General features: G+C 39.6%; 1 protein-coding gene across 16 annotated transcripts in view; it reads right to left on the reverse strand.

Annotated features, from left to right (window-relative positions):
* The window catches only part of PARD3 (par-3 family cell polarity regulator), a 459,995-nt gene that overhangs the window by 270,376 nt on the left and 172,931 nt on the right, over positions 1–16,688 (reverse strand). For all 16 annotated transcript variants that reach the window (XM_054816599.1, XM_054816601.1, XM_054816589.1 and 13 more), the window contains exon 4: positions 4,823–5,001. In XM_054816599.1, coding sequence (XP_054672574.1) covers positions 4,823–5,001 — 179 coding nt within the window. The remainder of the gene's footprint in view (positions 1–4,822; positions 5,002–16,688) is intronic.

Genomic DNA, 16,688 nt, shown 5'->3' on the forward strand with positions numbered 1-16,688 from the left:
CAAAGCTAAATGAAACTAATTTTCACTTTAAATCTGACTTTGACATTGACATACCATTATTGGTGGTATTAGCTTTTCATATACTGCATGCACGCTTTTCTCCTATCTAGACATACATGATTAGAGAAATATTTTTTTATTCTGTTTACAAAAAGGATTAGAAAGCATTGCATCTTTCACATAAATAAAAAACCCTACAATCCAAATCTGAAAATTTGTGCTCATCAGTCTCAACCCATAGGAACAGCAAAAAACCCTGCAAGAAGAGATGGTGGGAAACACAATACTTTACAGGTAAGGGATTTGACATTAGATGAGACATAGATCACTCCCATACAGTTTCAAATTCTTCCTCTGCAGTTTACAGAGCGCAGAAAGATTATGTTTCCAAGTAGGAAGAAAACACATTCCAAAAATAATTATTCCTACAAGGCATGGCTATTTTCAACCTCAAAATACATATATGGACAAACCCATTTAAAAACAAACAGGCAAAAAAACCTGGCTGCTGACTAAATGGCAAAGGCAAAAAGAGAAGGGAAAAAAAAAATATCAAAAAAATGATGTGCCAAGTACACTCAGCTATGTGTTTGCTGTTGCTGATCCACCCCGCAGAGCACATTGCATGCCATTTGCTTTGCTCCAGGTGGGTGAACCCAGGAGCGAGAGAGGCACAGACGCCCATGCACAATCATTTTTCTCTCTCATTACTCTCTCTTGACTTCTTCTTACTGTACATTTTCACTTCTTTCTGCTGTACCAATGCTGTTATCTCTGATGCAACAATATATGAATCAAATTCAGAGAAGTCAGTGGGAAATTTTTCATAAGCCAGTTAGCCATGGTATATCCCTGCATTAAGCAAGGCAGGTTAACTAGATAAGCCTTGTGTCTTTCAGAGAAGCAGGATCAAGACAGGTAACTAATTTGTAATGATAGGCAATTCCTCACCACAAACAGAGATGCAAATTTAAAAAAACACACTGAAAATGTACGGGATAATCAATTCACAGTTATTATAAGATACAATATATCTGGTCGTTGTATTTATATTCTTCCAATACAGTAGCAGAAACATCTAAGGGAAAAGAACATGTTTTTTATTAATGCAGCTCACACCTATGAAGGGCAGCTAGTTAAGCCAATAGGTTTTGGTACCAAATTATTAAGAATGTGCTTCAAATTAACAGTTATTTAGAAAACAACAATATCAAAAAACATTTTACTGCAGTAGAAAAAAAGCACACATGATATGCTTCAGCTGCATACAATCTGTTCAGCTGTACAGTTCAACACAAATCAAACAAAATTACAGCTTGCAAGTCAGGTATTACTGCAGGCCTTTGAGAAGATATTTTTACTAAGAGATTTCTTCTTGTTTCATTAGAATGGCTCAAGGAAGCAAGAGACAGGATTAAGTCAAGCTGTGAGTCGCTAGGTAAAACAGATACATCTCTCACACACAAAAAATTATCTGAAAGTGATTTTAATATTCAGTTTTAAAAAAATCCCAAGAAGTTAATTTACCTACTAAAGCTGCTGCTGATAGTCATGAGCCAATTTTGTGAATACTTGCACAGATGAGGAGACCTAATCGTTTGGCTGAGACCACTCATGGGAAAGATACAGAAGGACAAGGTCGGAATTACCTAGCTGAGTACAGCTACCAACACTACAATAACTTGTAAATAATCAATAATAATGATAATTCTTCAAATAAATAAAGACTTTGGGACACAGAACATCAGGTTTCAAGTTGCTCTTACAGGTGAACAATACAGAAACCAGAAATGATCAAGATTTCTATTCTAAGGAAACACAGAGTGAATTGTGATATCCTGACAATAAATATGATGTTTCTTTACAATGAGATGATGTGAAAAATGGATGAGAGAGCATCTCCAGTGTAGCGCAAGGTTTTTATACCAAAACATTCTACTTACTGTAGTAGAAATGCATCTTAAGTTCAACACACATGCAAATCTTCACAGGACCTACTCAGGCCCCTCCAAACCAAATTCTGTCCCTCTCTGGTCATTCTCTTCTTTCCCTAAGAACACAGGAGAGCCTGATGTCCTGCTTCATCTACCCAAATAACTACAGGATGCACTACAGTTTCTTCAACAGGATCCTTCAAACACCCCACGTTTTCCCTCTTCCCCAGTGCCCTTTTCCCTTTCTGTTTGCCCAGAATTACTGGCATATGTCCTGGCTCCTCGCAGCCTTCGGTGCATGGCAGCACTCCCACCCCTTCATTTCATCTCGACTTGGGCATCTGCCCATTTTCCTGCCATTCCAAATTCTTCTTACCCAAAATGAAACAAACACCAATAAGGAGTCTTCTCTCACTTGCCCCCGAGAAATAAATCCCTTCTGCCAGATACATGCAGTTTCCCTCTGTTAATTCTTTCCAAAATTGGACAGGGTTTCTACCTGTCAATTATTTCTCTTTAGAGGTGACGGGCTGAAAGTAATGTCACTTCTTAGAGTCAGTAGGTGGATGAAACTTTTGGCAACTCTCCCAGAAACCCTTTTCTTGTTTCTGCAAGATACTGCTGGGGCAAAGTTGCTAATCTACAACTGTGCTGCAAATCTCAGCCCAAGAACATATGTTCTTGTGCTGTCAAGAGAGAGAACTGCAGTGTAAACATTACCTAGTGCCAACCGCCCACAAAAGATATATGGGTGCTCAAGCCCAATGCACTGAGCAGAAAATTAAGATTGTTCTCATTGCTTTGCTTGAAATGTCTGTGTCATCTATAATCAACGAAAACAGCCTGGAACAAAGCACAGCCATCTCTTTTTGTTATCTGAGTAGCACAAGAAAACAACCTAAGAAAAGTGAGGGCTTGCTCTAGTTCAAATAACCAAAATACATTTGTAAACATTCAGTGTTAGTACTTTGGTAAGTGATTGGTGACAGACACTTCAAAAATGCACCTTTTAGAATAGTACTACAAATGAAATTGTTGCCAATACTGGGAAAGGAAAGGAGAATTCTTAATATCCATTCCTCAGAGAAACAGGATTCACTACAAAATCTTGACTTGCATGAAGAAATCAAGATGCTGAAATAAAAAAAAAAGTCTAGCACAAATGAACTTGGGGTTAATTTATAATGTATGTTGCACAAGCAATTATTATTTAATCCCAGTTGTTTAATGCATCTTATCTATCAAAAATAGTGCATTCAGTGATCTGCTGGATTCAAAGGATTGATGTATATAGTGTGCAAGAAAGATAAAAGAAAGTATCTATTTTACTTACTAACCTACATTAGTTCTTTCTGATCTTCTTGATTTAATGTTGTTCTTTTGTGCCTTGCATCCCATCTCTACATGAGATCACATGCATTCCTTTCCAGTTTGGTCACCGTGCTCCAGTAGACATGAAATATTTTCACGAAAATCAAGAGTAAGTACATACTGAACAACTAATGATGCAAGAAGACCAGTGTGAAAGATTAGCTGTAGTTCAATTCTCTCCAATTTCTGCTAACTTCACACACTCAAAGAAATCTGATTATGCTGTGTATGGCCCTCCATATCTATGCTTACGGAGTAATGAAGTGCTGCCTCATTATGATTTCAGAAAAATTAAATGAAAATGTTAACACTTCAAATGGATGAGATTATCATTTTTCTTCTCCAAATCAGAATATTGTAAAAGATATTTTTCAAAACAACACGCACTCCTGTGCCACACCAGTACAAGTAAGAGAAAATATAATATTACCTACCTGAAATCCCGATCAAGCAGAGACCTAATGATACCATGTTAAACTGACACCTCTGTAAGAATGTGGACCTCAATGTCTATGAGCACTGTGCTTTTACAGATGTTTTTGAAATAACTAAAAGCCCACCGAAGACAGTTCAGTTCATTAGCAGCATGTAAAGACTTCTTTATTTGGGGTGTGGGAGTCCTGTCTGCAGAGTCTTAGTTTGCATTTATACTGCACAGAATTAAAAACAATAAAGAAAAAAAAATAGAATAGCCATAATAAGCTGCATATTTTCCAACAGGATTTTGTGCTGTGCAGTCAGAATGGTAACCAAAAATGCAACTTTTTTTAAAAAACAACTCATTTCTATTGGAAAATATACATACGTTTTTCCTTTTGAGTTTGTCTACAAGTTACCATCACAATTATGGGCAATGTCGGGGGCTGTACAAAAGGGAATATTTCTTCCAATTTTTTTTTTCAATAATGCACTGAGAAGAGAGCTTCCTGCTGACTTCTTTAACTAATAATGCAATTCATGTAGAGACACTGAAATCACATTGAAAAAATGAAGGAAAAAATACTCTACATTTCACTCCTTTGGTTTTAAGAAAGTTATCAAGGAGAGACAGTGTCTGCAGTTTGTGTTTTGTATTACTTGACTAGTGCCTCAAAGTAAAAACTAGCAGTGCTGTGCCAGAGAGACCAGACCAGTTGTGGGCAGGCATGCAGATTATTCACTGACATTAGGACTTCTATGGAGAGCAGTAAAAATCATTATAAATGCGACCTATTTGCATTCAAAGAAAATGCAGGACAGCATTTAGGGCCTGCTTTGCAGGGTAATGAGTAATCAGAGCTCCAACTACAGTTAATGGCAAAATCAAGTTTTTTAGAGCCCCTGCTGTGGGCATCACTGACAGTCTCCTGAGGGCAGGACACGTGTGTGACTCAAACACTACTCTGCTGATGATGCAGTTTGGTGGACAAGGTCAGAAAACACAGGTTTAAACCATGAGGAGGTGAGAGAAGAAGAAAACAATTCAAGATTCATGCACATTTCTCATTTATTGGATAAAGACGGGGAAAGAAATATACCTTTCTTTCATGAGCACTGGGGACGCCTGGGGTGTTCTGCTTGAGAAAGCCTGCTGTTGTGGACCACCTTGTAGGGTTTTTCCGTGAAGGCTCTTCTGAAGAAAAATTTGTGTCACTTACAGAGGTTGAGAGGCCAATCAGTGCAGGGTCACTACTACGTCGGACATGAAGAGGCATATCTGAAGAATAAAACAGACAGTAAATAAACACTGACTAGATTTAAAATGTTTTTCACATAAGAAAAATATTTTTTCAAGCTCTGGATGGGTGGTTTTGACCAAATGTGGTTTCACAGAGTAATGAGCTACTGACCTCAGCATAGTTCCTCAAGGACAAGGTCTGTTTCCTCAAAACCACAGCCTTGCCGCTTGGCCGCACGAGGAGAAAACGAGGGCCAAACTAAACTCTTTGAGCCTCGCACAGCTTGTTGGCTTTACAAACACAGCATCGCTACTATCTGTCGGTTGCTGTGTAAAATAAAAAACCAGCATAAGCTCGAACAATTAAGAGGCTAAGGCAACTTACAGGTACTTTAAAGAACAAGTAGCCAAAAGGCCTAAATTCAACAGCCTGGGGACAATGAAGGGGCGGACTAGGACAATGCGAAGCCCACCCCACTGCCACGGCTGCAGCACGGGCACCACCAGCACAACACGCCTGCAAGGAGCTGCACACCAGCCGCTCTGCAGCAAAAGGCAGCCGCCTCGCCTTCTAAAACACCATTTACGCTCCTTTCTCAAAACTTACGGAAGTGACTGTTTTCTATTCTGCATTTGCCTCTTCCTGACAGCTGAAACAAGATCTGTGCTGATTTACCCTGATTCCCTTAGCCTTCCAGCTGGCATGACTGACAGGAGAAAAATATTTCATTAGTAATAAATGATACAGCCGGCAGGTAGACTGATTGGAAAGAGATGGGTTTTTTTAATATATGTACAGGTCAAATCCATTCTGGAAACTTTGATGGTGCGTTAAAGCTAGTTTCTCCTGAAATACAACTTAATTTTTTCCAATTTCATTTATTATCCTACAACAAATATCCACACATTTATCGTCTCCTTGCCCAAACAGAAGTTTCATTGCCTGCATTTGTGACCTTTTAGCACTCTCCCACTCAGCATCAGAATGGAGGGGATGTGATTTATCAGTCGTATTTCTCTTTACTGCTGCACTGAGAACCTTGAATGCAAAGTGAAAAAGGAAAAGGTGAAAACTATGGCACGTAAGCAGCAGAGTCAGTGGGAAAGGCATGCGGGCAACAGCTGAGAAAGAAAACCAGGACTTTGTTTTAAAGCTCTGATGAAACAGTTCCCGAGGAAGTCAAAGGCATGAGTCTCACAATACTAGCAGGAAAACACAATGACAGGAGTTTGATAAGTGACTGGTCCTAAGTTTTACAATATCATTATGTTAATGCTATGTATAATATAGAATATATAGAACTTTGTGTGGCATTATAAAGACACTGAGAAATGCAGTAAGCTATGCTACACAAAGAAAATATGTGAGGGTTTTTTAAACAACGAGGACTAGTGCTGCTGAGATAGACACAAGTGTTACACGATGAAACACCAAAACAGTCATTTTATTTCATGTCCATTCTGGTATACAAGAATAACAGAGAATTAATTAATGTTGTTCCCACAACAGCTGTACTATTTCTCTTTCCTTTGAAAATTTATTACTATTATTTTCATAACAAAAATATTCACAAGAGTTAATTTCCAGCAAATGTTCTCTTTTACATACATGTACATTTGTACATGTTTTTATATAGATATGTATAACAGCTAAAAGTAATTAAAAGAATATTTCAGGAAAGAACACTTTAATTACACAGGAAAGTATTTATGGTCCGAGTTAAGACTACTTTGATTTTGATTACTCAGTATATACTCATAAACTCATAATCGAGGGTTCTTCTTTGATTGCCTTGTCTTCGGCTACTTCAAGTTTCATGAAGCAGCTCAAGGCAAAGCCTCTCCTTTCCCCTAGATGGCAAACATCACAAAAGTACACTATCAACGCGCAAGAGATCTCTGTAACACAGTGGCACCGCCGATGTCCCAGCAGCAGCCCTGCAACACGCAACGAAGCGACCCATTAACAGCGGCGCCTGTGCTGCTGGCTTAGCCCTGAACATACACTCTCATTTATTAGACTAGCCCAGGCAAGAAAGCGGCTCTGTGGTATGTACTGCCACTTGAGAAAAATACCAATCTATATTTGTTCCAAGCAGCAGCCCGTGCATATTATCCTGTTTGCCTTAGCTACCCACCCTACAACAGAGAATTACAATTTCCAAACATGAGTTCACTTGCTCCTTCTGCTCATACATCTATATATAAGCACAGCGATAGCAAAATGTTCTTGTATTTTTACACTCTTTCTTCAAATTACTTGACAAAACAAAAGTTCAGTTGGGTGAACTTCTGTAAGAAGGGAAGCCGAATTGCCAACAAAGAAAGAAAGGAAGAAACTGGAACTCAAGTCGGTGCTTCTGGAGGCGAGCGAGAAATTGTCACTGCCTTGCCTTGTAGCAAAAACCTGACAGTTTGCACCATGCTAAGTAGTAGAGACGTTTCACAATACAGAAGGTTAATTATGCAAGGGAATTCCCAAATATTAATATGCTCCAGAGAAAATGTTAACATGAGAAGCTTCTCTACAAAATCTGTTCGCTGCTGAGCCACCTTTGCTATGACTCGTTTCATTTCAGTAAGGTTAGCTATTGAGGTATTTTCAGACATTCATTGAACACTTCTGCAAATCTTTAAAAAAAGGTATGCAGTCAATACAAAGATACGTGATCAATTCTATTCTCTCCTTATAAAAATGGTTCCATACATAAGGAGAAGTGATTTGTGTTACTAACCAAACTGCACAATAAAGTGAATTATAAAAGACAATAATTTGGGTGTGTTGGATCTATGTGTTTCCCAGTTAAATTAGAAATATAAACATACGGTAATTTTTTTTTTTTATTGCTGGAATGCGACAAGCACATGGAACTAGCTCTAGTGTATGCTGCTTGGCAATGGTCAATACCGCTCCAGGTATTAATCCAAGAATTAAATCTTATTCGTACTATATTAACCACAAGCTGTAAATATAATCTCCTGCATTCCTCTCTCCAATTCTGTTCTGAGAGATTGTTCTAACTCAGTTTTGATACTGTCCATTAAAACAACAGAAACGAATATATTGAACAGATTTTTCTACCAATATATTGTTGGTTACAATCTTCTGGTTTACCTGAACTTATAGATTCGAAGAGGATATACTCTGAAATATTAAAAGGAAAATCAAAGGAAAGGAACTTAATAATTAAACCACAAGATGAAGTACGCATGGGACCGATGCAATGTCACCGATTCCAGGATGATGGCTGATACTGTTTGAAGTCTGTGGTTTCTTTGAAGAGTGGATAAAACAGCAATGAACTCTAATCACAAGGCTTCAAATTCTCTGTGGCAGTAATGCACTGTAAATATTGATTTGCTTCTGCAGCTGAGGTGCCTTTTAAATAAGCACTTGAAACGGTAAATCTAATAATGAATTACAGGAAGTTTTAAAAGTCTAAGAATTAAGGAAAAATTAAATTAAAAATCATGAAAGTTACCACTAACTCAGTTCTTGAGCCACATTCAAGGACTTGAAGTATTCAGCCACAAGTCCAACACTATAACTTCAGAAAGAATTACGGGTGACAGAGAATCCCATTAAGTTATGTATATAGCCACAGTTCTGCTAGAAAATGGCTATTTGTAGGATAAATCCAAGCTGGATAACAAAATGCTCACATTCATAATCATGAAATTCTGACTGGAAGTCTCATTTTATTAAAAGCAACAGCAGTTTCACTATAAATTATAAAAACAGCCAATATACATTTTATAACCATCTTTAAATGTTAAGAACACAGAGTTGTACCTTCCCTTCCTGCCAGCAAATCCATTTTTATTTTAAAAGGGTCATCACCTTCTCTGATTTTCAAATATGCTCACGAGCAAAAGCATTTGAGGATCTGGCAAATTTCATCCATAAAGCTGAATATGTTGTCCTGAATGCAGACATTCAGCGCAAAGGATAGTGGTCTCTGAGAGCAGAGCTAATATATACCTTCCCATACCAATTTCCTCTCAGATGTCAGCTTGGAGGGCATGACTAGAAAATAGATACATATATTTATATAGCATAGCCAAGATAATTTTACTCTGTGAAGATTTCAACTGATGTTTCAGCTCCTCAGTGCCATTGGCAGCTTGAACAATTTGGTGTGCAGTGAATTTAAGGCACAGAAATGAAAAATGATCTCATGGTCATTTCTGGCCACCTCACACAGACCATCAGGCCCATGACTGATGCATGGACCTGAACAGGACTTTTTTTTTGTCATCTCTCCACACTCAAGTCTTCTCTGGGAAAATGATGAATCAGTAATGCTAAAACACTCTGTGGAAAAGAGTAGCATTCAACAAGGAAGCTGCTCAGGTTAGACAGAGTTCCTGAAAGTGAGACAGATATGTATGTATGTCAGAGTGTATTGTATCACACGACACACATAGATCCTACCTCATCATCAAGAAACCGGCCTTGGGATGTTACATAGAGACTCAACAGTTTTACTGCCTGTGTCGCCCATCCAGCTCATCATACCACTCAAATTCTCATCTGGAGTCCAAGAGAAAGGATGAATCAGGGTCATCCTGGGGCTCAGGAAAGCAGGACTGCTTCTTTCAGCTTGAAGTACTTGAAACTACAAGTTAAGACTTTGCCTATATTTAACTGAAATATCTCTTAAAAAATATTTAATTAGCCTTGAGTTTCACACTCCAGCACAGCTCCTTGAGCTCTGGTTCCAATTTCAGTAGGTTCAGTTCAGTTCCTTGTTCCACTCAGCTGGACATAGGCTAGAACCAAATCACTTATGACTTTCGAAAGCTCAAATCCCCAAATGGGTTCAATTTTCATTCTTGCAAATGTCTACAGACAAGACAATGGTAACTTCCAAAGACCACTGAGGCTGTTGTAAACTGGACTACCACACAGGTTTTCAAAGCTTTTCCTCTTCAGATAGAAGAAAAACAGTTGAGAGACAAAAACCAGCTGATTGTGAACTTACCTACAAACTGCACTAAACCCTAGCAGCAGCTAACATAAACCAGCACTTTTCTACAAGATTAACAAAACAGTGCAAATCAGATGTAGGCATGAATTAGAAAAGAAAAATACTAAAAACATAAGCAGTTCCAAGAGGTAAAGAAGTACTCCCCGGGCAATTGTATCATCTGTCCTGCAGAAGCAAACTCAGGCATGCTATATGTAGATGGCTGCTGGGAAGGATGCGAAACAGTAGCACTGCAAAGCTACCACCAGCTGCAGATCTTTTCAGAAACATATCTTTGGAGATGACAGCAAAGGAAGAAGATACATATACACCAACAACTCTGTCCTCATAGCCCAGAGTAGTATTTTTCTCTCCTCTAGAATCCATTCCACTTTTAAGTAATGAATATTTAATGAAAGAATTTGTAGCATTTCCCAAAGTAAATACTCTTTACTTAGTCTAAATATTCAGATTTTTTTTTCTAAATTTGCTTTATTTTCCCCAACTTTATCCTCCTAGTTACTAGTTATCTCCCCTTCACTTACAAAACTATCTTTTCCTTTCATGTGTCACAGACAGTTATAGCATTTTTCCCCTAAACAGTGCTACGGAGCACATAACTTCAGCTCTGTCTCTCTTAATTCCCTATTGCTGTTCATTTTTGTAAAAATTATTCGAGTCTAAACTTGTTCAGAAGGCACCCAGAATAGTGTATTTCTCTTATAAAATACCTTCAGTGCTGGCTTACAAGGAGTATCCTCCCTGTCTTTTTTTGAGCTTTGACACTAATACATGGTCAACAATAATTACATTTGGGTATTTTATTGTCATGGTATGTATCCATAACATCCACAAAAATCCTGAAACTTTTTCTGTTGACTCACTTCAGCATCTGTCTTGTTATTTAAAGTATATGTTCAGTTTATATCAATATTCTTATTGCCAGTTGGCTCCAAGACAGACCCACCGCTAGCCAAGGCCGAGCCCATCAGCCACGGTGGTAGCACCTCTGGGATAACATGGTTAAGAAGGGGAAAAAACACCAAGAGGAATTGTAGCCAGAGAGAGGAGTGAGAAGATGAGAGTAACAACTCTGCAGACATCAAGATCAGTGCAGAAGGAGGATGAGGAGGTGCTCCAGGCGCTGGAGCGCAGATTCCCCTGCAGCCTGTGGAGAAGACCATGGTGGAGCAGATATCCACCTGCAGCCTGTGGAGAACCCATGCCAGAGCAGGTGGATGCACCTGAAGGAGGATGTGGCCCTGTGGAAAGCCCACACTGGAGCAGGCTCCTAGCAGGAGCTGTGACCCCATGGAGAGAGGAGCCCAGGCTGGAGCAGGTTTGCTGGCAGGACTTGTGACCCTGTGGGGGACCCACGCTGGAGCAGTCTGCTCCTGAAGGTCTACACCCCATGGAAGGGACCCACGCTGGAGCAGTTGGTGAAGAACTGCAGCCCATGGGAAGGACTCACGTTGGAGCAGTTGGTGGAGGACTGTCTCCCATGGGAGGGACCCCAGGCTGGAGCAGGGGCAGAGTGTGAGGAGTCCTCCCCTGAGGAGGAAGGAGCGGCAGAGACAAGGTGTGATGAACTGACCACAACCCCCATTCCCCGTCCCCCTGTGCTGCTGGAGGAGAGGAGGGAGAGAAATCAGGAGTGAAGTTGAGCCCGGGAAGAAGGGAGGGGTGGGGGGAAGGTGTTTTTAATTTTAATTTTTATTTCTCATTATCCTACTCTGATTTGATTGGTAATGAATTACATCAATTTTTCTAAGTCAAGTCTGTTTTGCCCGTGACAGTAACTGGTGAGTGATCTCTCCCTGCCCCTATCTCGACCCAGGGGCTTTGCATTGTATTTTCTCTCCCCTGCCCAGCTGAGGAGGGCAGTGACAGAGCAGCTTTGGGGGCACCTGGCCTCCAGCCTGGGTCAACCCACCACACCTTCTTTCCTCCATTCATATTATTCTACTTTCCTAGTTTATCAACATCTGGAAATTTAATTAGCATACTAATTACAGTACTGCTTCTCCCAGATTTAAAGAAGTTAAACCAAAACTAACAGGGATCCTCATGACATCCTACTGGACAACAATCTCTAGATTAAGATTGCCTTCACAACTTTTAAGATTTCTAAACTGATTTTCAAACCATACTGAAGTGTTTACACTCACATTAGTTGGAATTTCCCAGATGCTTAAATTTCTATCAAATGCTTTAACATGTGCAATTGTGTATTATTCACCTACAAATGCCAACTATTTAGTGTTCACGGCTCTCCCGTTCAGAATTACAGGAAAGCTTAAGATGACATAGTTTAGATAATTAGCATTTCTCTTCTGGAAAATATGTTTATTCTTAAAAACGACAATTTCTAAAATGAAATTCTCTACATTCAGAAATCTTGGTTAAGTAACAAGACTGCCATTCCTCTTACAGAGAAAAAAAAATAAAATCATTGTTAACTTCACACAATTCCAGATATTTATAACTACTTCATGTACAAACCCAACTGTTCTTCTAGTTATTCATCTTCAAACAACAGCTTATATGTACTTTCTCACAGACATATTTTCAATGTTATCAAATATTGTTCTCTGCTTTCTTATTTCTTTAGCTTTAAAATGGCACATTTATAAGCATTCACACATTAAAATCATGACAAATCACAATTATTCTGTTTTCCTCGTACCACTGCCCCATGGCCACATGAGGAGCGGGGCGGAGGCTGTACCACAGCACTAAAAACGCACAACGTGGTCTAGCAGATGGTGGATGAATGAGACAGGTTGTGGGACTCTTACACTCAGCCTGAAACATCTAACAGTTGTGTGTATGTCCCTAACCATCACATAAATGTAGAGAAAATACACTTGGCTGTGTGAAACGTACAAACAAAACCCCACTGCACACTAGCATACCTTTAAGAAATACAAGACGCTACATTAGCATGCTGCCTATGATCAAAAATGACTCATAGAAAAGTAAGATCATCTCTGGAAGAATGGACAACAGTGAAAAGAACGTAACCAAGCCACCAAAAAAAAAGTCTTATTACACAACAAAAGAAAGAAGAAAAGTCCTTACCTTCTTAGTATCATTTTCAATTTCTTTTAATAGAACCTAAGTTTTCCATTTTCCCAACCATGACTGCTCAATGACTTTGAAATTCAGAAATAAGAAAACATCAACCTGCCACAGTTATATTTTAATAATGAGGTAATGTTAAATCCTTATCTTGAAAGGCCTTTAAAATAACAATCTTCCTTCTCTTTCTCTAATATTCTTTCTTCTTACTTTTGAATACCGAGATCCAGGAAGAAAAAGATGATTGCACCTTGAAACTCAATTTACTTAGACACTGACTTTTAAAGCTAATTAGAGAAAGATCTTTAAAACCGAAATTAAAATTTAATTACCTACACCCTCTCTGTCTCCTTTCTCTGGGCTTTTTTCTAAAATGCAAATATCTTTGCATGCCAAAAGAAAAGACAAAAATGTCAGATCTTACAACTGTTCTACTCGTCTCTGTCAAAAAACTATGTTTCAGTATGTTTTAATGAGCTGCAGTCTCTGTTTTTTGGGTATACTCTTCATGGATTTCCTTAAAACATGCTGCATTACCTCTTTACCTATTTTCACACTACTGCTACAAACGTAGGAAAAATGTACTTCTGGTGCCCCAGATGTTAAAAATTTTTGAAAAATTTGTTCCTTCCTTCTTCAAACAGTTGTGCGACATTAGAAGTATCATCTACTTTTCTGCTGCCGAAGTTTTTCTGCTTACATCAAAGATCATGCCTTGCTAATAAGACTCTGATTGATATTTAGTTACATTATAATGAAGACACTGTATTTTGCATTTTCATTCACAAGTCATTTTGCAATGCAGGCAAGGGTTTGCAGTGACAGTAGCAAATTCCTAGCCGCTTTGAGTTGATAATGCTTCACCGCACTGAAACACAGGAAGGAAGTTGGCAGATATTTTTCTTACCGCAACTTTGAAAAATCCCCTAAAATCAAATGGTAAAATTGTTCCTGTTAGTGAATGTAATGCTGTGATGTGAAAACTGTATATTGTTTACGGTCTAAATGCTTTGGGTAGGCTCAGAAAGGCTCGCTTTGAGGAAGAGGTTTGCAACTTTTTCCTGGACAGGAGAGAAGAAATATAGATGCAACAATAGGATTTAGATTGTAACTTGAAGAGCTCAGTTGGGAAGAACTAGGAATGATATAACGTGTATAATACACCTTATGGTTCTTTCATCAGTGAGTTTCAGCTGGAGAAGACCTGCTGTGGTTGCCAATGTCGTGACCCCCTTCTGGTCCCCAGGCCATCACTGTGCCTTCATATGAGGAGGAAAAGGGGTGGGCAGAAGTGCCTTTACTCTGCAGTACCAGATGCTAGGGGTTCAAAACTACTTGACAGTCTATACTTGTTTCTGAGTTATCCTAGAATAAACTTTCTTTCAACATCTGTTGCCAATACAGCCTCGTACTTCACTACATCACCTCGTATGTGAGGTGGGAATTCCTATGCGGATCATATCCAGATGCCAAAGAGTTAAATAGGGTTAATTGCAATTCAGCAGGTATGTGTATCATTAGCAAGGGATCTGTTGTTACACAAGTCCTTACAAAGCTGGGAATCTCTCTCCTTCCCTAGTCTCCACCAGAACCTAATGCCGCATCCCCTGGCTCATGTATTAGGGCACTAATTGACTTTTCAAAATGGTGATGGTCTGCACTGCCCCGAGGGCTGCAGAGCCTCCATGCTGCCCCTCAGCATCTCCTCTGCGGCTCCTGCCCACTGAAAGAAACCCTACCCACCAGCCGTTTCCTGGGCAAACAGCGAGGAAATTAAAACCTACGGCATTTCAACTAGGGATTAGAAGGGATAAAAAACAACCAGACTTCCAGATTAGTAAAGACATCACAATGAGACCACCACGGAATAGTCCAGTGTGTACACAGGGTGTGGTAAATAACGGGTGGCAGCAGGTATCCTAACTATGTGAACAGTGAGCAAGTTATGCATCGTGGCTGTTTACCTCACTGATGTTTGAGACAGTGAGGGAAGAAGTATTTCTCTGCCAGTCATCAAATGAATACTCCATCTTTGAAAGCGTTTGGCTGTTAATCTGGCACGTCTCCATGTTTCAGTGGAGAACCTCCTTGCCCCCGAGCAGGCAGTGGGCACCCTGCCTCTCCTCCCCGCAGGCTGGGGCAAGCGTGGCCGGCTCCAGCCTCACTCCACTGCAGAGGAGTACAGGGATCATCAAAAACCCAGCTGGGGTTTTTCTGAGAAAAATGATCGCTTACATCCAGCTCACAAACCACTGTCAGGCTGGAGAAGGCAACGATTTTGGGACATTAGCACCAGGAGGTGGATCTGAAGCCGCGGTACCCAAAATCCACATAGCTTCATTACAGACACTATTTAGACAGATTTTTAACTAAAGCATAATAGTTATGACAACCAAGAAAACTTGGCTGCTATCATTTAAAGGGGATTTTTTTGGTCAGAAATTATCTGTGCCTGCATTTTCACAGTTATGTGCACAAAATTTACAGAAAAAAGAACGTGTGGGAAGAAACAGCCTCTACTGCACGCTACCAAGTTTCCGACATGGCAAAAAAAAAATTACATCTATAATAAGATAGAGTGAACATCTATCTATAGAGTGAACATAGTCCTGAACAACTATTAAAAATGACTAACAACTTCTGCAATTTTAATGGCACTTGTTCTTGTTTCCATGACAGAAACATTTACTAGGATTATTAGAAACACGTTGGTACATTCATGAAACACGCTCTCATTTAAAGTGTTATCAAATCTCTGCGAGTTAACGTTTCACTGAGCTCATATCTGCTGCTGATGACCAAGAAGAGTAAAAGATCTCAAGCAGAACTAGGAAAAGGCCATGTCATCCCACCCCATGTGCTCAGACAGACAATTTTTAGCAGAACGCTCTTCTACACACAGGGACTAATACAGCTCAAAGGCAAAGCACTGAGCATAAAGATCTGAAGAATACTATTTTCTGTCATTCAGCTACAAGTATCAAGCTGAATCCCTGAAGACAAATCAAGTATTTGCATGTTTAAGTAATGAGATGAAATGCCACCAACCCTCCTCGTCCACAGGGGATGCACGGCAGCAGAGCTGCCATGCCCATGACATGGGAGGGCAGGTAGTGTGGCGCTCCACAAAATGATGCGATGCTGTGCCTGACCTTTCACTGGGGGTAGGGCGGAGAATGGTCTGGGAAGCTGCAATGTTTGGGGACTACACAAACCTAACGGCATCCAGACAAGCTCTTTCCAATTACATGAGTGGGGATTAAGAAGCTCCAGCTATCAGCACAACATGCTGAAATCTTCTCATTAGCTGTCAAGGTTAAAGATCACTTTCTGCAGAAAACTCCGATGTTCCCAGTAGCCAAATAGGGAGTTAGACAACTTAGACTACATTGGAAGTTGTTAGTTAAATTGTTTGGATAATGCCCACAATGGGACAATAAAATAGAACATCTGCTGTTCTCCAAGGGGTGACAGACCAACAGACATCTTTAATTCTTCTTCTTTACTAGAAACAGATTATAATAATAACTACATTCCCTTCTTTTATAAAACCATGCCTAATGAGCAGTAGGAGACTAGCTGCTGTTTGAAGCATGTGCAAAGTTGACCATTCCTGTCTATCTTTACATGTACTTCATAAAGTCCCTTACAACAACAGGGGGCCCGAATTGTTCT

The sequence above is a fragment of the Grus americana genome, chromosome 2 (genome assembly GCF_028858705.1).
Source record: "Grus americana isolate bGruAme1 chromosome 2, bGruAme1.mat, whole genome shotgun sequence".
Classification (NCBI taxonomy): Eukaryota; Metazoa; Chordata; class Aves; order Gruiformes; family Gruidae; genus Grus; species Grus americana.